Source organism: Telmatherina bonti (assembly GCF_933228915.1).
Source record: "Telmatherina bonti genome assembly, chromosome: 7".
NCBI lineage: Eukaryota > Metazoa > Chordata > Actinopteri > Atheriniformes > Telmatherinidae > Telmatherina > Telmatherina bonti.
In genome coordinates, this window is record NC_136625.1 from 25,637,752 (window position 1) to 25,662,515 (window position 24,764).

At 41.7% G+C, this 24,764-nt stretch overlaps 1 protein-coding gene across 1 annotated transcript in view; it reads right to left on the reverse strand.

Moving 5' to 3' along the window:
• Positions 1 to 4,345: 4,345 nt before the first annotated feature.
• The window catches only part of ptprsb (protein tyrosine phosphatase receptor type Sb), a gene marked incomplete at its 5' end in the record, with an annotated part of 51,729 nt that continues 31,310 nt past the window's right edge, over positions 4,346 to 24,764 (reverse strand). The window contains 22 exons of the mRNA XM_079244208.1: positions 4,346 to 5,357; positions 5,631 to 5,766; positions 5,919 to 6,073; positions 6,865 to 6,990; positions 7,099 to 7,225; positions 7,624 to 7,802; positions 8,642 to 8,927; positions 9,199 to 9,353; positions 10,073 to 10,192; positions 10,360 to 10,535; positions 10,976 to 11,099; positions 11,377 to 11,474; positions 13,067 to 13,179; positions 14,132 to 14,289; positions 14,726 to 14,944; positions 15,145 to 15,232; positions 15,500 to 15,753; positions 16,338 to 16,432; positions 21,368 to 21,512; positions 21,731 to 21,867; positions 22,647 to 22,848; positions 24,052 to 24,431. Of these exons, the coding sequence (XP_079100334.1) occupies positions 5,289 to 5,357; positions 5,631 to 5,766; positions 5,919 to 6,073; positions 6,865 to 6,990; positions 7,099 to 7,225; positions 7,624 to 7,802; positions 8,642 to 8,927; positions 9,199 to 9,353; positions 10,073 to 10,192; positions 10,360 to 10,535; positions 10,976 to 11,099; positions 11,377 to 11,474; positions 13,067 to 13,179; positions 14,132 to 14,289; positions 14,726 to 14,944; positions 15,145 to 15,232; positions 15,500 to 15,753; positions 16,338 to 16,432; positions 21,368 to 21,512; positions 21,731 to 21,867; positions 22,647 to 22,848; positions 24,052 to 24,431 (3,542 nt within the window). The 3' untranslated portion in view covers positions 4,346 to 5,288. The remainder of the gene's footprint in view (positions 5,358 to 5,630; positions 5,767 to 5,918; positions 6,074 to 6,864; positions 6,991 to 7,098; positions 7,226 to 7,623; positions 7,803 to 8,641; positions 8,928 to 9,198; positions 9,354 to 10,072; positions 10,193 to 10,359; positions 10,536 to 10,975; positions 11,100 to 11,376; positions 11,475 to 13,066; positions 13,180 to 14,131; positions 14,290 to 14,725; positions 14,945 to 15,144; positions 15,233 to 15,499; positions 15,754 to 16,337; positions 16,433 to 21,367; positions 21,513 to 21,730; positions 21,868 to 22,646; positions 22,849 to 24,051; positions 24,432 to 24,764) is intronic.

Genomic DNA, 24,764 nt, shown 5'->3' on the forward strand with positions numbered 1-24,764 from the left:
GAGCCTTCATAATCTTACCTAATTTCTTCTTCTTTAGGGGAGCAACATTATCCAAGGTTGTACGCATTGAAGCTGTTATAGTATCAGCATGTTGATCAATCTGAGCAGGAGTAAGGCTTAAAGGGGGACTCTCAGTCATGCTAACACATGGTAGATGTGAAAAAATTGATTCAATTGATTGTTTAAATTTTGTAATATTATTGTCTGATAAACATCTACTATAGTAGAATTTATTTTTGGTCAGTGAGTAATCAAATAAAGTGAATTCAAAGGTTAATAAGAAGTGATCGGACAAGACAGGGTTTTGAGGAAAGAAACAATCAATATTTTATTATTTCAATCAAAATTGTATGCAGATATGAAACAGACTGTTAGTTATGGATGTAAAGATTTTCATATCTTCCACCACTGCTGTGTTTACTTATCTCAGTAATTTCCTATTTAGAATATATTGTCAAAGTAATTTCCGGCATATATAGTCTGGACCAAAATAAATGTAAGCACATTGAAGGGTTTTTATGGAAATAATTACATAACACACAGTCCAACCCACACACACTTCAGTGAGGGCGATTAAATGGAGTACTGTGTTGTGACTGGTGTCTCTGTGCATTGTATGATTGTCACCTGGTGAGTTTAATGGATAACATAACCATTATTTAAATGGAAACTAAAGCTCATGCTGAGTTGATGAATGAGGTTGGTTTCCTAATAAATAGTGTTTTAACTTCAGCTGGTGGTGTAAACTTACCAGGCCTGTCTGAACACATTTTGCAAAGTAAACACAGCAGGTTGATACTAATGAAGTGTTCAAATAAACATCAGTTTTCTGTTCTTTGATGCGCAGAGCATTACATTCCTCCCATCTTCTGTTTATATCTCCATTATAATGTTATGTTTTGGGTTGTATGCAATTCAACACATTTTCTTGTTTTGATATTTTAGGAGGTAATTTCGTCACATTTGGCTTTCACTTGGATTCAGAGTTGAACTGATAATAATTTGGTGGCTACACTTCACTGCAAACGTCACAAAAAGTTTTTGCTTTCAGTAAAATCGTGAAGCTGCAAAAAATTTCATTTTGAATCGTCTAATTCAGATCTCACTGTGATAGCAAACTGTTCTGCAAAAACACTTTTCTGGTTATCATCCAAGAGTTTGACTGAGTCACGAGGTGGGAGCCATTCTCCTTCTAGAGGTTTCCTGATGTTTCATTAAAATGTCATGAGCTGCTCTTTCTCTGAGAGATTTTGAGGATGAAGTAAGATAAAGAATGCTGAGTTCAGACTGATAATTATCACCATGTGATTCATTGTTTATCAGACTGGGACACCATGAAGATAACATTGCTATGTGTGAACTTTACCATGGCAAAATTCTGTATGAATAAAAAGTAAAGTGTGTGTGGGGTTCTGCTGAGCTCAGACAAGGTGTTCAAGCTATGGTTCATAACACTCTCACAAACCTGTGACTTATGTTCACTGTACTTTACAGATGTCTTCAACCATCTGTCCAAGGAGATACACTTTCTTGAAACTGTTTAAATAGGTTTAGTGAAATAGTTCTCCAAGCTTTTAATCCTTTTAAAGGTTTTCTTTAAACATTTCTTGCTTTTTCACACACTTTAAACACAATCCTTAGATGGAAAGAGCCAAAAAATATTGCTTTGACAGACATAAAAAAAGTATTTTTGCACCAACAAGGTGATTCCCAAGGAGTTGTTAGCTGAAAATGGGACATATCTCAGCATGGTGCACTGTGTGTATGAATGAACTGAGTCTGACACCCTTAAGAAATAGGAAAAAATCCAGAAATTCTTGATAGAAGAACCAAAAGATGCCTCCAGCCTAAGCCATTCCCACCACAAATCTGCCCCAAGATTACAGTAATTATTTAATATTTAAAAATAGACATGAAAACTATTCTCGATTTAAGTGCTTTTAAAATCAGCTCCTCTACCATGTTCTTGACAATAATGCACCATGCATTCAGCATCAGCTTGCCTACTGATTGGTGGTTTACATTTTATTAATTGCATGCAAAAGTCATTAAACCTCCCAATGTGACAACTACCAAGTTCATTGGCCAATAATGTTGAGCTCTCACTGATAAAACTTTTGATTTGACTGTAAGCTATTTCTTTTTCATGGGCAACAGTTATTAAAGTTACACAACATAGGTCTATGTTTCAGAGATTAAAACTACTTTGGTAGAACCGTTTATTGAGGAGCTCATTTTTTACCCTTTTGCCACTTTGTTCTGCACCCATTCCTGGTCCCCCCCCATCAAAAGTCCCTGTATCAACGTCCATTTCTACCCTTTCATTCCTTATTACCTGAACACAGTAAGAGTTGCCTGAAAAGCAATACGAAAAAGTACAGGTACTAATAAGGTCTTATCTTATTTTAGGAGCCCCAAATGAAAATGAGCTGTATAATATATTATGGAGGTTTTGACCAAAAAAAAAAAAAAAAAAAAAAAAAAAAAAGATGAATGAAAGCTTTCAATTCCAATTATTTAGGGTGCTTGCTTTACTCGCGAGAAAGTGACTTTTAGTTCCTTTTGATTTTGGCGCCATCTAGAGGAAAGGAAATTAACGACACATAAGAACAGAAAGCCACAGGCATCAAGCAGCTGGGTGTGCTGTATATCCAATCATCCTGCTTTTAATACAAAGTCAAGATACAATATCTACATCTATGGTTTGAAAGGAAAGAACAAGTACATAAGTGAGGGGGATGGCATCATCAGAGCTGGCCCTCAACACATTTCATTTTATGTTTCATGTATGCCTTTTATATTTCTCTTGACACAATAATCATTAGAAATCGAAGGAATAACATATTTCATATATGTCAAACATTGTCAAGACTTGTGGACCACACATAGAGTTCATATGAGAATAATTTCAGATTTAAATAATAACTTTTGAGGGTGTGTAAAGTGTATAGCTAGGCAATTCTTATCCATTCTTTGTCAAAAATACGCTTGCTACCATATGCTTTCAAGCAAACTAAACATCAACAGCTGGTCAGGATGTTTTCCCTGATAAGCCGGCTCTATATATCTACTCTGATGCCCTTAAACCCGTCACTGAGGGTTGGAACGTGCCTCAGCTGCTGTGATCCCACCGCTGTCGTAGCTATTTAGGCTGATAGGGGGGAGGGCAATCAAAGGTCATCACTGTAAACTTAAACTAGTTCTGCCTCTAATGTACATCTCTAGCTAACTAGTCAGACATCAGTAATCAGTATCAAATAGCACCCTACACAGAGGGCATATCATAACAAAGCAAATAAAAAAGCACCAAAACTGACCATTAATAAAAACGGAAAAAAAAATAAAAATAAAAATAAAACAAACAAACAGTGACAATATCATACTTCAACATTGGCTCGCCAAAGAAACAAGTTACAACATCTTATTGTTTATAATTGTTAGAAATCCCAAATAAATAAAAAACATAATTAACAAAATAGAATAATAAATATCTTTAAAAATCATATGAAATAAATATGACAAAGTGAATGATAACTATAAGGCTTTTTTTTTTTTTTTGCGACAATAAGTACTACGTCACATCCAATCCCACGTTATATCTTGTGCTCAGACATATGTAACTGTACTGTATAGGACTCCAATGATAAGACTGTATGTACAAAATTGGTGAGTTTGCCCAAAGATGTCTGATACACAAGGACATCGCTGTGCTCTTTAATCACCACACTGGACCAATTCTGATCGTTTGTCAAATCAAGAAACATACACAGTTATATCAGGGTTTTGTTCAGTTGTACTGGGATTAGACGGAGGGTAACACGTTGGTCGATAAAGTTGGGAGCTTTTTTACAGAGAATTTTTTTTGGGAAAAGAGAAAGTTCTACGGGGTTTCTAAGTTTGGAACGAGGAGAGGACTTCTGAAAGTAAGCGACTCACCACATGTTCTGAAAATTTTTCAGAATTTCTCTCATTAGCTTTCATTGCCAGGAGCCTTAAGTAGTAAAAAATAGATGGATGCCACTGGTAAAGTGGTACAATTCAAGTAGGGAAGCTTCAGAGGAGCAAGATGAACATGAGACAACTTTGTTCTCAAGTGAAGATAATGTACGACCATGAACGCTTAAGCACAAAATGCATGAGAGTCAAGCAGCATGTTAAAAGACAAAAAAAACATTACCATAAGGCAAAGAAATGCATCAACAACACACAAAAAACTGCAGTAATGCGCTGAGAACAGAGAGAGAAATAAACTGGCTGGAGCTCAGTTCTTTCATTAGCATCTCTTTCAATAGGCCATTGCTGAACTGACAAAATGGGACTGACATCAAGAGGAGCTGAGCTGGAGGATGAACACGGGCTACAGTCATTAGCAAGCAAGCTCTATTCAACGAAGATTGCACTGGACTATAAATCTTAGCCCAGTTACAGGCTCTAGTTGTTCTTAGGCCAGCTGGTATTCAGTGAGGACACAATTTGGGAGGGGAATGCGTGAACTGATGCTTGACCATTTTATTTCCAGAACTGTCTGACTATTCATGTTTTGCTGGATGACAAAAAGGAGGCATTTCTCCTTATAGGCCACAGTTCTTCTTCGTGCTGCATGGTTTCTCTTGGCACTGCGCATCGAGTAAATGAGAGTCCACATGCTTCTCCAAATGTCCTCAGGGTGGTGAGTTCATACTGTAGGCTTCTGCTGATGCATAACCAAGACATCTGCTTCAGACTGTAGTCAGAACTACCTTTGGTGGCAGTAGACGACTTCGAAATATACTCTCACACACATAGAAATGTTCACTTTGTAACTCCTTTAGAACATCTAACCAATAGATACAAAGTTGAGGATAAAAAGCCCATTTAGGGTGCAGCAAATATCCAGGCTCTTTGTGTGTGTGTGTGTGTTTTTTTAAAATCTTTTAGTATTTTATACACATAGGGTACCATAACTCCTGTTCAGAAGCTATTTGTATTTCACTGGTTCATATTGGAGATAGCTGACCACAACACACATGTATTATACGTCCTTCACACTGGAACACTGAGGTAAGTATATGGATTACACATGGATTTGTCACCACAGCCATCAGGAAAACCACTGATGAGCGCGTGTGCTGTTGAAGATTTCTTGTTGCTGTTTTTGTCGTTCATTGGTGAAGAATTGGTCTTGAAATCTTGCCTCCAAAAAACAGTTCAATGTTCACGTTGTTTCAAACCGCCCGTCTCTTCTCTCACTTGTTGGATTGTTTTGTGGACCTCAAAGGAGAATGATGGATGAATGGTAGTCACTTTTCTTACGTTGCATAGTGGTCAAAGCTACCCAGGTATTCAAGAGCAGCCTGATAGCAGAACTGATACTCATCCTAAGTAAGAGAGAAAAAGAAAAAAAGCAAGAAAATGAAAAAAAGATGCAAACTTGTCATCAACAGGTACCTGTTTGCTTTTATTTCAGCAGATATGGAAAAGTTCACTTTAAAAACAAACAGTGTAACTTTAATGGGAGTGCTACAGGTCATTAGAAAAACTGGGAATGTGCACAATGAACAGAAAATATGTAAATATACAGTAAGCAAGTTTTCCTTTAAAAAGTCTTGGCTGTATCATGTGTCTACCTGTCTGAATGAGTGCATGTTTACCTCAGTCTGCACCATGGCGGGTCTCTGTGTACGCAGCATTTTGACAGTTTGGAAGATGTCCACTGCCCCTTCGTAACGCATCCTCTCCAGGACAATACTTAGAGTAATGAAGACACCGGTCCGCCCCACGCCAGCACTACAGCACATGAAGGAAATGTCTCAGTAAAATTTGCAATGTCACGTTTCAGTGTGTAACACACTGACTCAACGATGAAACCAATCGCATTACATTTTACTTAGCAGTGAATACTTCTGTCATGAGCTGCAGGTACTGAAGCAACTAATCACCTGCAGTGAACGGCGATCGGTCCGTCCTGGCCAAACTGTTCCTTGGTTTTGTGCACTTGGCCAATGAAGTCGATGAAGCCCTCCCCGGACTTGGGCACGCCTTGTTCTGGCCAATCAGTGAACTGGAACTGGCGCACTGTTCTTGACTGGCCATCCTGAGGGAGGAAGGGAGGATTTGGTAAGACACAAGCAATCTAAAATGTCTGAGTAAAACCTACCTGCCAAGTTGATTTTAAAGTGTGTCTGATGTCTTTTCAGCACACAATGCTTATATTGAAAATTTGTGGTTAATGTTTAAGTGAGGTGAATATTTCAAAATGACTATTTACAGAGTTTCTTCCTGCTGTATTGACTGAAGAGAGAGCCACCGCCAGGCAATATCCCCTTTTTTTTTCTTCTAATGATTGCTGTTATCTGAGCCTGGATCAGTGGCTGTGGTTAACTTAAAGCTGTAACGTCAGTACGTCTGCTACTGCCAGCTGCTCAGTAAGCAATTACATCTTTTCTCTTCTGCTGAGCCTTTCTGACTTCCCTTTAATGGAGATCAATACAGCCTCTGTCGATGTGGCGTCACTTCAGGACAGGCTTAACTACAGTTATCTATGACTGGCACATGTGTGCATGGGCAAATGTACACACAGGCTTCTCACAAACACACACACACACACACACACAAATGCTGTCAAGGTAATCTGGAGACAGCATGGTTGAATGAGCAGCCAACAGCATCTTGTCAATAGCACGAACCTGTCGTGTAATACGTATTCGCATACAAAACACTCACAAACCAACACATACTACAGGTCGATAAGACATGCTCTGCGTCACTGCTCTCTAACGACACAGAAGAAACGGAGCCGAAAAGTCAAGCAGTGTGATGCGACACAGTCCGGGTGATACCTAGAAGAGGACAAGTGTTTCAGACTAACAGGTGGCATGGACCTACCCTCGCATCTGTAACTTTGAACTCTCGTAGGATGTACTGAGGCATGTTGTACTCCGCCATTGGGTCCACCACAAAGTACTGGTACCTGGCAGAACGCTCGGCAGGCCAGTACTGGTGACACTTCTCCTGACAAAACAGAACACAAAACAGCATTGAAGAGATTTGCACATAAACCTGAAATATTACAAGAGCTGTTATGTGCAAAGTGCACATATAAATATATAATGTCTATACCCGGCCCATTTCTCTCAGCTTAGTCAGCATGACCACTATAGTGGAGTTGTGTTCCCACAGCATCCTCCAGAAGTCCTCTGTAGTCTCAGCCAGTGGACCTTGGGTGGCGATGTAGCCTTTTTGCTGCCTACACATAGAAACACACACTTATTATGCAGCCACCTCCTCCTTTTATGCTTCTTGTTTCTTCATCTGCCAAGCATCACACTGAAAATGGGGTCATTGTTCAGGCAAGAAGACAAAAAAAACAAACAAAAAAAAAACCAGTCAAAACATGCATGTAAAACCTCCCTGAAAGTTTGAGTCATCAGAACGTCTTCAGTGTCCGTCCCGCTTACAGCGAGTGAGACGAGTGCCATGCAGTGAGACAAATAATGGAAGTACGTGCACAGTAATGACAGATCTGACAGGACATGACAGATGAGAGCGCTGCAGTGAAAAGCTCTCCAATCCATTCACTTATCAAGCCATGATAGGAGGACAGGAGGGTCAGGTTAGATTAGTGTTCGGATGGGAGAAACATACCTGTAGCCATCTATGTAACTGGCGTTGATGTAGTCGGAGCCCTCCAGGCCTCTGATAGGCTGCAGGCATACACGAGTGGTTTCGTAGGGCATGATGTTCACCAGTCGGTTCTTGAATTTGTTGCAGGGGAGGTTGGCTGTGACAAACCGGGACGTGTGGGCTTTTGTGTTAGCCAGGCGCTAAATGAGAGAGAGAGAGAGAGGGAGAGAGAGAGAAAAAACATATAGGATCATCTTTGCTATTTTTAAAATGTGATTATTTTGCAAATGAAAGAAGTTTATTAAATCATGATTGAAGATAATTTAGGATTATTTGGCTTATTTATTCATTTGAAATACTGAGATTGTGGACTGAGATGAAGAAGTCAAAAGAAGGAAAAAATATTTTCTATGAGAGTAATTATTTTAATATACTTAAATTAGTGAATGATTGTCTGTTATTTATACATAATGTTGGAAAAATACTTGGTTCAAAATTCAGCTTTCATTTTTGATCTTGCAAAAGGGAGTTTAGATATATGTTTTTCATTACACACTATAAATCAAATAATATAGTCAGGAGCAAGAAAAGAAACCCATGTCTGGATCATTTCAGGAATAAATTGTCATAAATCAGGCTATGAATAAGAAGTAAACAGACAGTACAGACAGGAATAATGCACAAAAAAGCTGCTTCAGAGGAAATTTCCTGCTTAGACAAAAAACTCAAAATGTAATTTTTTCCGAAAGTTTCTCTTCATCTGGCCAGTTGTTTCAGCTTTGATAATCTTTCCATTTTTTGCCCTGGGTCATGTAACCTCTTTAATTCTACTAAAACATACATAAAAAGGACAAATTAAGAGGCAAAGAACAACTAATTAAACTGCTAACAATACCGACACATCCATCTTTTAGCAGCTTGTTGCAATTTTTCCTTTTTATTTAAAGTTTATGTTTCCAATTAGTATTTTATTTTGCACGCCACTGCATTTGCTGATTTAGAGAGCACCACATGAAGCATTTCCTGGCTCCCTCCCCACCTTAAACTCCAGCTCCATGCCGGTGACATGTTCTCCAGGCTCCACCTTGGACAGCTTCTGCATGTAGGAGTACAGACTTCGGGCGGCCACTTCAGTGTTCCCGCAGGCCACAGCCTCCAGCAGGGCTTCATGAATGAAGCTATATTGATCCTCTGTTTGCACCATGTAGTTCCTCTGTGAGCGCATTAGGGTCACGTGACCATAGATGTCCACCGTGCGCTCATGTCGAATGCGCTCCAGCATGGCATCAATGACGATAAAGCAGCCAGTGCGACCGACGCCAGCACTGATAGAAGGGGAGAAATATGTGCATTTCATATTCTATACAAACCAACACACTGTCCCAAGTATGACCCCCCCCATAAAACCCTGATGTTTCTTTTATATATTCTGGTACTTTTGTTACTCAAACAGGCAGAAAGTGTTAGCTTTAGAGGTGCCACAATTTGGTACATTTGCATTGACAGGATTGCAAATATATCGTGTCAACTGCTAGAAAGGTGCACTGATGTACTGATTTAACTCTGCAACAAAAACAAACTTAAGTTTGTGCATACCTGCAGTGAGCAATAATGGGTCCGGCGTCAGGAGGGTTGCAGGCTTTCACCCTGCGGAGGAAGTTGAGGAAGGGAGTGGGATACTCTGGCACACCGTGATCAGGCCAAGCCGTGAACTGGAACTGACGCACCTCCCTCCTCTCGCTGCTTCCACTCTGTCATAAGACACAGGTGGAAAAGTTGGCTTTACTACCACTCACACATAACTGTGCGGACTTACAAGTATTGATTAAAAAGAGGCTGATTAATTTTCACTCTGTTCTTATTCAGGTTTGGTTTCACAGGAAAGAAATGTTGTAAAGGCTCGTGCAACGACATGGCAAACAGTGAAAAATAAGTCCTGTTTACCGTGTAAATATGTATGGCTCCAACTTCACGTCGAGTATGGAACACATTTACAAATATTTTGACTGCAGCACTTTTACTTGTTTAACCTCTCTTTTAATTTGATATATGTATATATATATAGGGAAGCAGTGCAGCATGGAAGCTACAGCTGGCCTAGTTTCTGTGCTTGTAAGTAGGCCACAGAGACATGTCAGCCTGACGGTCCTAGATTAGCCCCGTGCTTGAAGAAAACTGCTCTGCTTCCAGCAGTGCTCACATCTCAGCATCTGACACAGGGACGATGGCCTGGTTTGAACACTCCATGACGTCCAGACTAATCTAAACCCTCCATGTGTCCACATACACCCTTCACTCTGTGGTGGGCAGGAACTCGTGATTACTTCAGTTGCACCATGGTTCAAACTGGAAGCTTAAGGGATCAGAAGAGTTTTTAGTGGCAATAAGCTTAATAGAGGTAATGGTAAAGTGGTGATTAAAGGGTGGCTAGATGTGGAACAGGGGACTTGAAGAGAGCAAAGTAATTCACCTTGTGCAGGGAGAAGGTGCGAACGCAGAAAGTGGCAAGCTCCATTGTGTCCAGCAGTGTAACTTGGATCATCCCGTATGTCTCTGTGCCGCGACTCGGCCAGTACTGATCACACTTAATCTGTGAGGAAAATGAAAAGTTATCTCTATCTTTAAGATTGAAAGCTTCTTGTTCAACTGCATCAAATTCATATGTCATGAAATTGCAAACAGCTGACGGTCTCTAACATTCCTTGAGAATATAAATACTACGGATTTGGGTCAGTGGGTGAGGGCCTGCTATCTTACTCGGGACTTTTCCTCCAGGCGTGTCATCATGACAACCGAGGCAGTCCGCTGTTCCCACACCATCCTCCAGAAATCCCCAAATGTCTCCGCCAGTGGCCCCTGAGTAGCGATGTAGGCATTCTGCTTCCTGTAGCCATCAATGTAGTTGGCGTTGACATAATCGCTTCCCAGGATCCCTACAAATAAAGACACTCATGAAGCTCTTGTTAAACTGCCTTTTGCATAACTGACATAACAAATTAAACTCCATGTATGACATCAAACAATCTAACAAAATGTGCGTCTCAAGCAGCAGCCGTTTCCACAATGAGACAACAAACAAACAGAACTCTGCTGGTGTAAATTCATGAGCTGCAGATCACATCCATCCTCCCTCCTTCTTGTTCCGGAGGAGTGCTGGCTGCACTTGAATGCACTTGCGCTGTTTGTCAGTCTCATTCCACTGCACAGAGCAGGTCTTCAGCACTGTTTGCAATTTCAGATTTCATCCATCACGCGGCTTGCCCGCCCCTCCCACCACACCTCTTTGTGTTCACCTGCTGAACTCCAACATGCTCAAACTCTCCCAACAGAAACATCTTCCTTAGTTTGATAGAAAGCTGCAGCCAATACTCACCTTCTATTGGAGCCAGGATGACTCTGGTGTGGTCGTATGCTATGACATTAGCATAACGGTTTTTGGGCTTGTTGACCTCCAGGTTGGAGTGCTCCCAGGTGAATTGCTGACCAGGGTCGATTGACTGGAAAGAAGCAGCAGATGCACTCATTTAAAATGTGTAGTGGCATATTAAGCTGCACATTTTAATTTAATGGAAAGGGAAAAGTACATTATGTCGACAAGATGCAGGAATAAATTGCATGGTTGAATAAATCATGAGCATAAAATCAGCACATGGATAAACAAAGATTAAATACCATTTGTTTTATGAGGCAAAGGATTAACAGGTTTAAACATCTCTAAACAATAACGTTGTTATCTATTTATGGCTGCATATGAAATGGTGATGCATTACTCACCTCGTACTCTTGGGAGAGTCTCAAGTTGTCGTTAGCTTTCAGGAGCTCTATGTGCTCAGCCAGCTCACTGATGGGGATGGGAGGGTGGCTCATCATTCCTACAACACCATAAGGGTCAGAGGTCAGGGAACTGTCCGCCAAACTACCTAAATTATCACAGGTCCACATTGCGTTTATGCAAATATGGGAAGATAATTACACAATCAGATGCCATCACATATTTAAGGAACTCGCTGAAGCAGAAAATCAATTTTGATCCATGTGTGGGGACAAAGTGAAGAGAGTCTGGTTTGTTTGTAAATGATTTTCCTTTGATAAATTGCTTTCTTCATGATCAGAGGAGCGGTGACTTGGTGAAAACAAGCATAGACTGAAGACTAATTAGGAGTGTTGCACACACATACATACACACACATAAGACTCCTATGGCTCCTATAGTGATTTCTCTTCACAGCTGGAACTAGTGATGCTGGAGAAATCTACCCTGCATTGCAAAGCAGGTGATTTCAGCAGTGAACCAAGGTGACATTTCTTTGTTTAAAGTAAAAACCATCCTTAACATACAAAAAACAGGCAGACTGTGTTGTCATTGTTTTTCCTTGAAATGAAATACATATTTAAATACTTTAAATAGCATGTTTGTGCAACAAAAGAATAAATTCCTGCTTATTTCCCTTCACAGCTTAGCACTGCAGTATCTACAGGTAACCTGAACAAAATGCTCTCATCGCAACCAAAACAACCTCAGTTGGCCTCATCTGGTCTTGTTGGAACCATAAATTCAATGATGCAGGGCATCACTGAAGCACAAATCTCCAGGGGAAAAAAAGTAGGCGAGGAGGGAGTTTCAAGGTCGCTGCCACCCAAGAAGAAAAAATTTCTTATGATGAACGAGAGGAGCTGAGGCGCAGAAGTCTGTGAGTGCTTTTGCTTCCCTACAACATGCAAAAATAGAAAACTTGAGGCTTTTACCTATTGATTAAACAGAAATGTGTCTTGTTTGACCTTTTTGTATCCTGGCAGGTAACCTTTCTCCATGGTGACACATGCTGCCACCTTTTCAACAGACACACTTCTGTAAGCAGTAACAACAAACATAACAAGAAGACGGACCAAATTCCTTCAGTCTTAGTTTGGATGTTGTCGACTGAATGGAAGAAATGAAAGTGTAGCACCACTGGTCTGTAGGCTGTTTGGTCTCACACCATTAGTAAATGGAGAGCGGCAGCACCCATGTAATTACTGTGTTATTATTACGTTATCCCTTACATCATCTTGACAAATGATCACTGTAAACCCACAGCGCACATTTTGATATGAAAATGTGAGCCTTACACATTGAAGAGTGTTAAGACAGATTTCTGCCTGCTATCTACAGCCTGACATGTGGAATGTGGGCGAACAGAGATGATGAGATCTTGTCACACCGTTGTGACTCAGATTTGACTAAGTACTGACTGTACTACCTGGGCAGCCGCCATTTTGATCTCAGAAACGACTGGAAGCTGGCAGGTATGTGCTGGCTGCAAATGGGAGAACGTTCTCAGTCTTGTCTCTATAATCTTACTAAGGATAAAATTAGTTGCATGAATATTTCATTTCCAAATGAGATGAGCCCTTGGACATACTATTTATCATGCAAATGCAAAGCGGATATCTTCTGGTGCCTGTGGGGCTCCATGCTTCATACCGGGAGTTTGGAAATTGATGCGTCTCATCTCCACTGGGTCTGTTGGGTGATGGGCCATCATCTCGGCATTGCTCAAAAGGCTCTTGGTTCCTGGTTCAGAGTCTTTGCGTTTGCTGGACCGACACCATTGAGACAAAAGAGGAATGATCACATTCAAGCAACCAAAGACAGAAACCTGCACTCAGTGCTGACACATCATTAAGGTGGCTATTTGATTCGAGTAAATAGTGCATTAATAGAAATGGTGTTTTACACCTTTGTACAAATTCTCTGAACAAAAACTTGGCACTGTGTAATTGCTGTGGGTTAAAATGAACAAAGAGTTTGACACTGGTTTAATCTCACCTGTCAGGTTTGCTGTTTCCCCGTGAAACAAGGGTAGGAATGATTAAGAGGAAGAATAAGAAGGAAACATACAGATTGTTAGAGAGTAAAATCAATATTACGCATTTGTATTCAAAAGCTTGATAGCTTGCAGCAGATATCACAGGCCTACAGCAGGGTCAGACTTCTTTGATGGGTGTCTGAGGGCAGAACAAACTTCAAAACTGGAACATATTTGATGAATTTTAAACATTTGTGGGAGGAAAGCTGAATATGAAACATTTCTGGTTTAAGAAATAAAAACAGGTGCTGCAAGCAAAAAGGCAGGCAAAGCGCCGGAGGTTTTGTGCTCAGTGTAGAACTCATCAGTACTGGGCTGTGGTACTTTTGATTCAGTCCAACACACTTGCTTGCTGCTAGAAACATCCACATGCTACAGCTTATCAATTCATGCATAAAAACAAACTCTAACTCAGACATTATTTATATATACTGTCTGAGAAAAATGTAATTTATTTTGTACATTAATGATGAAGAAAAGAGGGCTACAAGAAGGTTAAAAAAAAAAACACGGGTGCTTCTCACAGAAGTTGTTGACATTTTGAAAAACAGAATAAATCCAGTCTCGTCCTCTGAAAGAATCAAATCTGGTTTGGCATTTACTCAGTGTGATCAACAGTGTGAGGAACTGCCATGGTTGGAAAGATGGCATTAGCTTTTTATGAAGTTCAGCTTACTCACTTTTTGTAGAGCAGGATGGCAATAACGATGCAGATGATGAAGACCACAGCGAGGACAGGTCCCACCACCCAGATCAGACCATCACCTGCATCAAAAGGCTGGGGGTCTGAATCTGGGGCAATCACTGATTCTGTGTAAGGGCTGGCCACATACATCTTCTGCAGACAAATATTAAAGGAACATGGTCATTGTACACTGTTCTTCTTCAATCTTTTTGACTATAAAAATAAGTAAAACACTGGAAATAGTTACAATCGTTCTGCTATGAGCAAGAAAAAGAAGCATGACACTTAATCTTACTGCTTCTCCTTTGTTCTAAAATCTATTTTAATTCACATACTTGTTTATTTAAATGTTCTTTAATATCAGTAGAGCAAAAAGGCCACATTAGATAGACTTTTTATTAGCATTGGTGAGGGTTTGTGTGGGTTACTGGATTTGCTTACAACACTTTGACTATATTGTTTTAGCAGCTCGGCCATATTGATCACAATGTCTGGTGACAGTCTGCAGCGGAGAAACGTGGGCAGCTTGGAACGATGGAGGCTTTATAAACGCAGAAAATAACCGAGATGTAACGAGTAGTTTTCGTACCCCTGTTGTGGAGTTCAGCTCAGCCAGGATGAAGAAGACATACTCCTGTCCTGGGTCTAGAGCTCGGTTCTCGAAGCCTCCGTAGTCCAGCTGGTCCCCCACATGGAAGAAGGCTGGCAGGGTGGCAGGTGTGAAACGAGCTGTGATGTAAGCCCGCCTCAGGTCCACCTGCTTCTGTTGCCGAGAATCCCTCTGCCTTTGGCTAATGTCTTTCAACAGCTAAAGACGGAGTGAAGACATCAAAACAAAATAAAAAAATCAGACGTTCTAAAATCTGTGGATAACGTTTTCACACTGATATTGAATTAAAACGGCACGCATTGCCAGGAGTTCTTGGACATGGAATTGCACATTTTTATGGATCTTTTCTGCATCCAGTCTCAGACCTCAGTGGCTGCTGCTGTTGCTGTGGTTCTCACCTCCTCTAAGTCCATTTCATCTGGGCTCTTAAGCTGTTTGAGGCTGCCACGGACTCTCCGCAAAGGAACCACAACAACATAAACATTCCTGATGAAGCAAAGGAGGAGGAAACACGACATATGAGCAGGACTATTACAGTAAAATACCAACAACTAGTTGTCTCCAACTTATTGGAGTTCTGGTGGTGTGTTCAGCACTTTGTCAGTCATGTGACAGTCATCTGACTTGAGTTCAGTGACTTAGATGATGACAGCGAAGGAGTCAGATGAGTAAAATAGCCGTCATGCCAATGTAAGAAATGATAACTATTTCAAAGGCTGTAAAAGCAGTTAAAGCTCTATCTTTTAATCTTACTTGACGGGAGTGCGGGTTTCCATAGATGGCAAGATGATAGTGACAGTGTTTTCAGTTCCACGGGTGTGGTCAATCTCAGGACGGCGGATGGAGATAAGCGGGGATGTCTTGGCGGTTATGCGGTGACGGAGGCCTCCCATGTTGCCTTCAGGAGCAGTGATTTTAAAGTCATAGCTGGTGTCAGGCTGGAGGTTGGGGATGACTGCTTTTCTCAGGCGTGCGTCCACCTCCATCTTCTGACGGTTATACTCCACCTGAAGGGTTAGAGAGAGTTGAAAAGTATTGATCCCAGTCTGGTGTCTGAGTAGCGAATATGAAGCTGTTACCTAAAGCTGGGTCTTGGAACAAACACTGGAAGCAGTTAGATAGTGCTTACCTATCTGTCTTATGTTTCTAAAAATCATATTTTGAGACAATATCCATCCTCCAAAAAATACAAACAACTAATAACAAAATATGAAAACGATTAATCACTGTTTTACTAAGGGATTAAGTGCCAAGCAATCTCTTGGTCCAAGAGTAGTTGCCAAGCAACCGGTGGAAACTCCAGGAAGTTGCTGGGCAAGCCAAGAAATAGCAGGGTACATTACTGTGTGTAAAGCTTTCTTATCTTTTTAGATCACAATAATTAGATATGATGTGTCAGTTGGTAAACTGTAAAAGTGTTGCATCCCTTTTTGTGGAACCATGGATGTGGGTTCTAGTTAAAACAGCACAAATGGAAAGACACATTAAGCCAGGTTATCATCACTTTTACACCCTCTCACTGCTTCAGTCTAAATATTCTATAAGTTTACATGTTATTCTTACAAATACAAAGCCTTTGGCAATTACATACTATAAAGCGATAGGAGTTGCTGGTCTCTGGAAACTCCCAGGTAAGTAGAACACTGGTCTTTGTGGCCAGATTGACAGAAAAATTCCTCGGCACGTCTGCAATGCAAACAAACAAACCACAGCAACAACAACAACAAAAAAAAAAAAAATTACTCGTGATGAAGCATTTTATTGACATTTCTGGATCTTTTTCTTTCCATGTGAAAGCCTGCAAAAGTGGAGAAGAGTTACTTAGGGAAAAGACATGACAGTTAGGATGATGGGCAGGTGATGAGGAGAGTGGATGGCAAGAGTAATACGAGAGTAATACGAGTAACAGACAGATCGGCTGCAGGGATGTGACATGCCACATTGTCAGAGTGTAAGTTCGTGTTTGTTCTGCTCAGATTTCAGCATGTCAGCAAAGCCTTTGGAAAAGGTGGCAGTGAAGGTCTATCAGATAAAAAAAAAGAGCTTACCTGCAGATACAGCACCAGGTGGCAGTTAACTTCAAACAAGACTGAGCACTTACCTTCTCTGCTAGGCGCTGTATATCCAAGCCCTGTATTGACTTTTAGCTGAGGGTTTGTGATAAGCAGTGCTCTCGAAGCAAACATCCATTAACACTCAACCTGCTTCCGCTGGTGGTGAAGGGTAGGTGGTGAAGGTATAAGTGAGTGAGTGGAGGTGATTTGGAGGGTAGGGGGGTAGTTATGCTCCTCTGGGTTTTGCAGTTCTTCATCTTTCTGAGGTGCACTGGTGAAAGGCAGACCTGTAAGAACTGGCCCAGACTTTGTTTAGTTGAATGTTTTCAGGTGAACTCCACAATCAGGGGAGGAAGTTGAACCAGTGCTTAGAAGTTGAAAGGTGTTCCCCTGGCCTGAGGCCGGCCCTACCTGTTTCAAAGGCCAGCGTGAGTGACACCAAAGGAGGACTGAAGGGCCCTGGCCCTGCCTTGTTGTTGGCTCTGAGCTGCACCTCGTAGGCTGTGCTATGATTGAGCCCCAGGATGGTGTAGCTGGATTCACTTGCCGGCAGTGTGATCAGCCACGGAGGAGCAGAAGGGGCTGGTAGGGCAGAAGGGCCTGGGTATGCAAACGGTTTAGTGGATACAGCTTTTTTGTATGACACAGTGTACTCAGTAATGACACTGTTGCACTCATCTGGGGCAGGGGGCAACCAGGAAAACTGAAGGGAGCAGCAAGTGGCATTAACCCAGTCGATTATTTTTGGGTATCCTACTGGTGGAAAGATGGGAAGTGGTATTTCCTGCTGGGCCACATCTCCGTAGCCTGCTCGACTCTTTGCAGAGAGGACAAAGATGTAGGAGAAGCCTGGGGAGAGATTTCTGACAGTGAAATTTCTCTCACGATGTGTAAAATCCACTGTGGTGTTTAAAGGAATGTTCTTCAGGCCAAACTGTAGGCGGTAGCCTTGGATTTCCACCGGGACCCCCCGGCTATCAGAGCCTTTCTCAGAGCAATCCAGCGGAGGAGCCCACCTCACCACCACTGAGGAACATGATCCTGGACGGACCCAAAGGGAGGGGGAGCCAGGCACTGCAAACAACAGTGTAGGCAGCAGAAAATGAGTCGTAACGTACATTATAAAACCATATATCATGCAAATCTTGTAGAGGAATTAGAATTGATCCAGCTGTCTATTGACGGCTACCTCTTAGTACAGCTCGCTGTAAGATCAATCCTTGCGTAAATTAGGAGTGCTACACACTGGACACATACTCACCAATCCCAGTGGTCTGAACCAGCTTGGCTTTGCTGTGTGCTCCATCTCCTTTGGTGGTGTACGCTGCCACCGAAATAGAGTACAAAGTCTCTGCTTTCAAACCTCCTAAAATCAGCTCCTTTGGGAGAAAACAGATAATAGCACAAGTTCTGACACTCTCAATTTTAGGCAATAAAAATCTTTTCATCTTCTCATGCATCGGTAATCATCAAGTTACATCACTGAGCATGTGATTAAATCTACAGGGGGTCAAACTTAACGAGGATTTTAATGAATTGAGTGCTATATGTATGAACAGTGTGCTGTTTTGTAATGGAAAGAGGATGGGCTGTCTGCACTCACATACTGAGTCGAATTATCCTCTTCCATCTTGTCGCACAGACAAAACCCAACCAGAAGGTGACAAGACATGAGAAAAGAAGTGAGTCAAACAGGCAAATGAGAAAGCAAAAATGTTTACAAACCGAACACATGAACATCATTTAATCTTTGAAATACGGATTCGTGATGTCACCTGAGACTCATCCAACAAGAGGTCTTTGATCTGGGGTAGGGTGCGTGATTCCCCACTTTCTGCACGGCTGAAATGCACCTGGTAGCCACGGATTTGGCCATGCTGTAACTGTGGCAACACAGAGCGCCACGTGACTCGAAGTGCTGAGGAATTGAGAGGCTGGACATCCACTTGACGAGGGGCTGCACTCGGAACTGATCACACACACAGTGATACATACAGATGCAGATTTAATTCAGGGACAAAATGCAGAACCAGTAAATAATCAGCTGTGTAATCTATAACGTTTAGGTGTGATCACCGCAGACGCGCTTACCATCCTCATCTGTTCTGCAATGCACGGCTGGACTTGTGGGTCCGCTCCCCTCAGCAGTGGAGGCTGCCATGGTGATGTTGTACCAGCTCCACTTCTCCAGCCCGTCTACAACAGTCTGTCCCTGCTGGGCTGAGATAGGTGGCCCTTTCACCTCCAGGCCCTGACCTCCACCTCCTGCCCCAGAAACTCTTTGGTATTTCAGCTCATAACCTGCCAACTCGCCATTTTGGCCCTCCACTGGAGGCGGCCTCCAACTTACTCTCAGCGAGGTGGAGCTGGCACTCTCGCAGGACACACCCTCTGGTGCAGCTGAGGGCTCTGATTGGAGAAGGGGCAAGGGGGGCAAGTTGGCAAAAAGTTTAGGAAAGACCCAAGAGAACAGGAGTGAAAAAGCAAGAGAGGGGAAATTACAAGCAAAAAGGATGGGAGATGAGGATAAAAAAAAAAGAAAACAATAAAAAAGACTAATGTAAACTGAACTGAAAGAGATAACACGAGGGCAAACACGGCTCGGCCAATAAAGGGGGAGCAACCGCATTATGTAAAAGTATAATGTTAGGCTTAGAGCCTAATTAAATAAACCGGAGACAAGACTATTGACCCTGAGTGGACAACTTAATTATACGCAAAGAGAATGTGCATCTGATAGCCAATGATTATATTTTATCCTCTAGTTGCAGCTAGTGGTATAAAAGGACCCACTTTGAGAAATGAAAAACACAATAGGTTTGTCTTTCCTTTGAAAGGAGGGATGCAGAGCTCACCACCCAGAAGCACAGACAAATATATACATTTCAGAACACCAGCTCCCGTGCCGGCGTAATCCTTGAGTCCTCGGGATAATAGAGTGGTGTGGGAATTTTCTCTGCTGACAAGGGGGAAGGTCTTGGCTTCACAGCAGGAAGATAAAACAAACTAAAAAAGATCTCACACTGTACCAACAGGATTAAGGATACAGGTTACAAAAAAAAGAAAAAGAAAGAAAGAAAAAGAAAAAGGCACTAAAAAAGATAAAGGAAGTCAGACGAATGAAGATGAGTTGAATGTATCAGAAGATGGCTTGAGTGAACAAGAAACACGAAAAGAGAAACATGTACACTTCCGACTACACACCTTCACCACCACTGATTTCCAAGCCATGGGTGTCACTCACCTAATACAATGTCACACACGCAAAGGTTAAGCCCATATCTGAGACATCTAGGTTACACTTTTGGAGTATGTATATGTATATGTATATATATATATATATATATATATATATATATATATATATATATATATATATATATATATATATATATATATATATATATATATATATATATATATATATATATGTGTGTGTATGTGTGCGTGTGTGAGTGTAATAGTGATAGCTGACAGGTTCAAGTATCTATTCACTCAGCCGTACAGCCACTGTTCTTGTTGGCCTCCGGGGACAATCTAGATGTGCACCAAAGCTTGGCGATAACAAAGCACACATAACTTCCCTGGGAAATGAATTCTGCTGCATGAAATAGTCTGCTTATCTGGCACCTTCCCTTTTCTGAATCCTAACCCCTCCCCTTTGCTTTGCCACCTCCTCGAGCATGCAGTCCTGATCCCCCCGCCACTTTTTTTTCCTTCTTTTTAGGGGAGTGAAGCGTGAGAAGGTACCAAGTAAAACGGTTGCCTGCTAAGTGACTGTAAATACTTGAAAAAAGCAAATGACAAAACAAAACTTACCGCTTTCGAGGAGCCATAACCCGCAGGACTTTGTTTGCGACTGAAAAAGTACTTTATCAATTCTTTTCCTTGCATCATTTTCTCTGCAATCTCCTTTCTCCTCCTGAGAGCAGATATGACTTTGTGTGCCAGAGAACAACAGCGGCTCTCTTATCGGCTATCAGTGTTTGTGCAGAAAATTTGAGAAAAAAAGGAGACAAGGAAGAGAATCCAAGTTCGGAGTATATAAAACACAGACTGGGTGGTACTTACTTGTCAACATAACAGCCCGACCATGATCGTTTAGCACTCCACACAACTGGCTGCTTGCCAGTAAGACAGTTTCACTTTTTCATAGATATTAGTTGCTGATAGAAAGAAAAAAGTGAAAGAATGGGGAAGAAGAAGAGCTAAAGGACTGAAACAATAATCGCTGCTCCATCTCCATCTGTCATGATGTTTTGGCTGTGTGAGAAAGAGAGAGAGGTGGAGTGGGGGGAGAAAGGCACAGTCAAATGTAGATGGATGGATAGAGGGGAGAGACAGATGGGTTGAAAAATGAGACACATGGAGAGATGCAAAGATGATTCTCAGGTTTCAGCAGGTCAGGAGCTGAGGATGCCATGACATGTGTGAGGGTGTGTGTTCAAAATATTTGCATGATATTTTCTAGACAAGGGAAAAAAAGAATGCCACCATTAAAATGTATGAGTTATACAAGTGTGTGTGTGCAGGCAGAGTGTATAAACCCAGCGGAACTGAGACGTACTCGCTTGTGACGTCTTCTGCACCAGTTCATTAGTGAAAGCTCCGATGCCTTTGTTTGAGACGGCAGCCAGGGAGAACGAGTAGTCAGTGTTCGCTTTCAGACCCTCCACGGTGTAAGAGTTCCTCGGCCCGAAGGTCAGCTTCTCCTGCGAGACAGAGGAGAGAGGAGCGGAGGATGAAGAGGTGAGATGGCACAAGGAGGAATGTGACGAGTCAAAAGGTAAGCGTTCTAAGAGGAACCCAGGAGAGAGAGGTGATACAGTCACCACATGACACAGAGCTGCTGGACACCAGGGTTAATCTTTAAAACTCTTATACCGCGGTAGTGTTAATTCACTCAGCACATGAGACAAAGATGGCTTACCAAGCTGCCAAACTTGACAGGCTTGTAGAGCAGCTCATAGTTGACTATTTTCTCCTTGGTGTATGCAGGTTCCCAGGTCAGTTCAATGCTGGTGTCAGTGACTTTACCAACTTTAAACTTGCCTGGTTGACCTGGAACTGAAGGAGAGAGAGAGAGAGAGAGATAGAGAGAAAGAGAAGAAAGAAACGAAATAGACTAAAAGGTAAACTTTGGTCAATATCTTTGCAAATTTAGCTGTAAATCAAATTACATCAAACCACACACACACACACACGCACACACACATACTCAGTGGGGTGTTTACCTCAACTTCATCTCTACCATCAGCTAAGTTGGAAATACTTTAAACTTCTGAGAGTTTTAAAGTGTTTGACTTAATGCAGGCAGATGGTGCAGCAGCAGCTCCAAGCTACCCAAAAAGTAAACCAGTAATACCATCACAGATTTGGAGTTGTCATCGACTGGTACCTCCCATCCTATAAAACCAGCTGCCTCGCTACGGCTGTCAAAATGACACGATCAGCACAGAGGTATGATGGCTGTTAATCCCGGTTTGCTTTTTTTAAATTTTTTTTTATGAAAATCTCCACAGTTCTGCGCTAGCTCTTAAAATGTCTTCATGCAGAGGTAGTTCTCTTTTTCTTACTGGTCAAGCTTTTCCACTGTTTTCACAGAGTGCTAACCCGATATTTTATAAGTCACTTGCAAAATCTACTGAGTAGATCGTGTAGATGCACAAACATGCACAAATAATTATTCTTTTGTGCGGTTTTGCACATTTGCATCTGAAAAAAACCTTTATTTGCCTAAAAAAAAACCCAACACTGAGCGGTTGTCTATGCACTAGCATGCAGGATTAATATATTCTCTTGCACATCACACCCAGCATAATGTTTATGCATGCACACATACTTACCTCCACGCAAGACTTTGACATGAACAGGGTCTGAGAACGGGCCGTCTCCTACTGAGGTGAAGGCGAGGACTTGGATGGTGTAGGTCTCCGAGGTTACGAGGTTCTGAATGGTGGTGATCACGCTGTCCTGAACATTATGGATCTGCCACTCATTCATAGGCCGGGATGGGTCCATGGTGTAGTACACACGGTACCCTTTTACCTATAAAAGGACCAGAGAGGAGGAGACACCCAGTACAATTACATTTTCTGCACTGGGACCTGATTTTTTAGGTCATGATGAACTGGGTTTATCATTTTGTCTTCCACCTAATCCCATGGTCAAGCACCCCCTGGTAATCCATAATACCATGTTTTAACACAAGTGGAATTTATGGCAGCCAAGGTAATCTTCTAGTTAACTTTTGTCCAGATGGTAAAGAAGATTTGTTGCTTTAGTCGTTGTTAGAGTTATTTTCTCATCGTGCTGTGACACATGTGACTCTCTGTAACACAACTAGTTCGACACAAGCTTCTGATGTATTCAGATTCTGGTATTTAAGATGTAGTCACTACACCTCTCCACCCTATATAGAAGGTAGGTCAGAGTGTATATAATCCCTCTGCCATGCCAACTCCCTAAACCTTCAGCTCCCCCACCTCGCCTGTTATTACTCTTTAATATCTATAATCCCCATATGCACTCAATTCAGTCTTGTACTTTTATGAATCCACTGTGCAGTTAGGTAGGCTTGGAAAAGGAAATGGGCCTCAAGAGGGAGTGCTCTCAACTTAGAGCGGACAGTCCAATTATCCTTTCTTTCTTTAGAGAGCGGGGAAAGTAGCGAGGGAGTTGCAGGACAGAAATCTTTGGCAGTCCTTGCAAAGTGCATGAACCTGCTCACTGGAATTAAGCTCCCGATGGTAAAGTGTAATATTTATTATTTTAATCTTACATAGGTTTGCAAAAGACTGTTGCCTGGAAAATGCAGTAATCAGAAGTTATTCTAGCATCATTTTACACATTTAAGGGTTTTATCTTTTCTCTATATGACCATAGCACATATTGAAACCAGAAAGAAATGATAAAAACTGCAGTCAGGAATAATACATGTGCTGAAGCTTAACTTTCCACTCAGGCTTTTTTTTTTTTTTTTTAAGGTTGTGAAAGACTTTGTGCATTTGTTACTTTTGGCTTTTGTTGGATTCTCAAAGTCTCAGTGAAACTTGTATACTGAGGAAATTCTGCTGGGTTTTTTTTTCACAACAAAGTTTTTGAGTTACTATGGCTTTGGTGCAGCCACAGCCCCCTACTCAGTTCTTTTTTCAGTTTAATGGCAGGGGAGAGAATACCAGCAGGTGAAACTAAACACATTCCCTTCAGCTGATAAAAGACCAAAAAGAGGTGCCTGAGTCATAAACCCACCTGTCCATTAGGCTCCTCTGGTTCCTCCCAGCGGACCATCACAGTGTTCTCAGAAATGACGTGGGCGTGGACATTTCGTGGAGGACTTGCAGGCGCTTGCTCTCCTGTGCGAGCCTCCACACGAGCAGACGGGGGACCCTGGCCGATGCTGTTATAGGCCGACACTCTTATTTCATACTCGGTGTTAGGGTACAGCCCACCGATGCTGTAGCGGGTGGTGGTGATGCTGTCCACCGTCTCGTACTTGCTGTCTGGCCCTTTGGCTCGATACTGAATGATGTAATAAGAGACGGGGTCTGGATTGCCAGAGTCCCAGGTGATGGTCACACTGGTGGCTGTGGTTTCCGTGACAATAGGGGTGCCAGGAGGCTTTGGTAAAGCTGAGATTAAAAAGGCAGCAGATAAAAAAAAAAAAAAAAAAAGATTATATGACCATTCTATTGGTTTTTGTCAAAGCTATTTATCTTATAATTTTATTCTTTTCACATCCCACTGCATAATTGCATTTTACATTTATTTTGCATTGTCTTGTGTGCATCATTTTTATAATTTAATCAAAGTCTGCTATTGCTACTAGATAGGATTCTGGTTCAGTCTCCACTAGTGGTGTTGGATATAAATTTGCTCAGACAGGCAATATATTTAAAAAAAAACAATGGTGAATTTATCTGAAAGCTATTTCTTTTTATCTCAGTGTTTCCATCAATACAGTA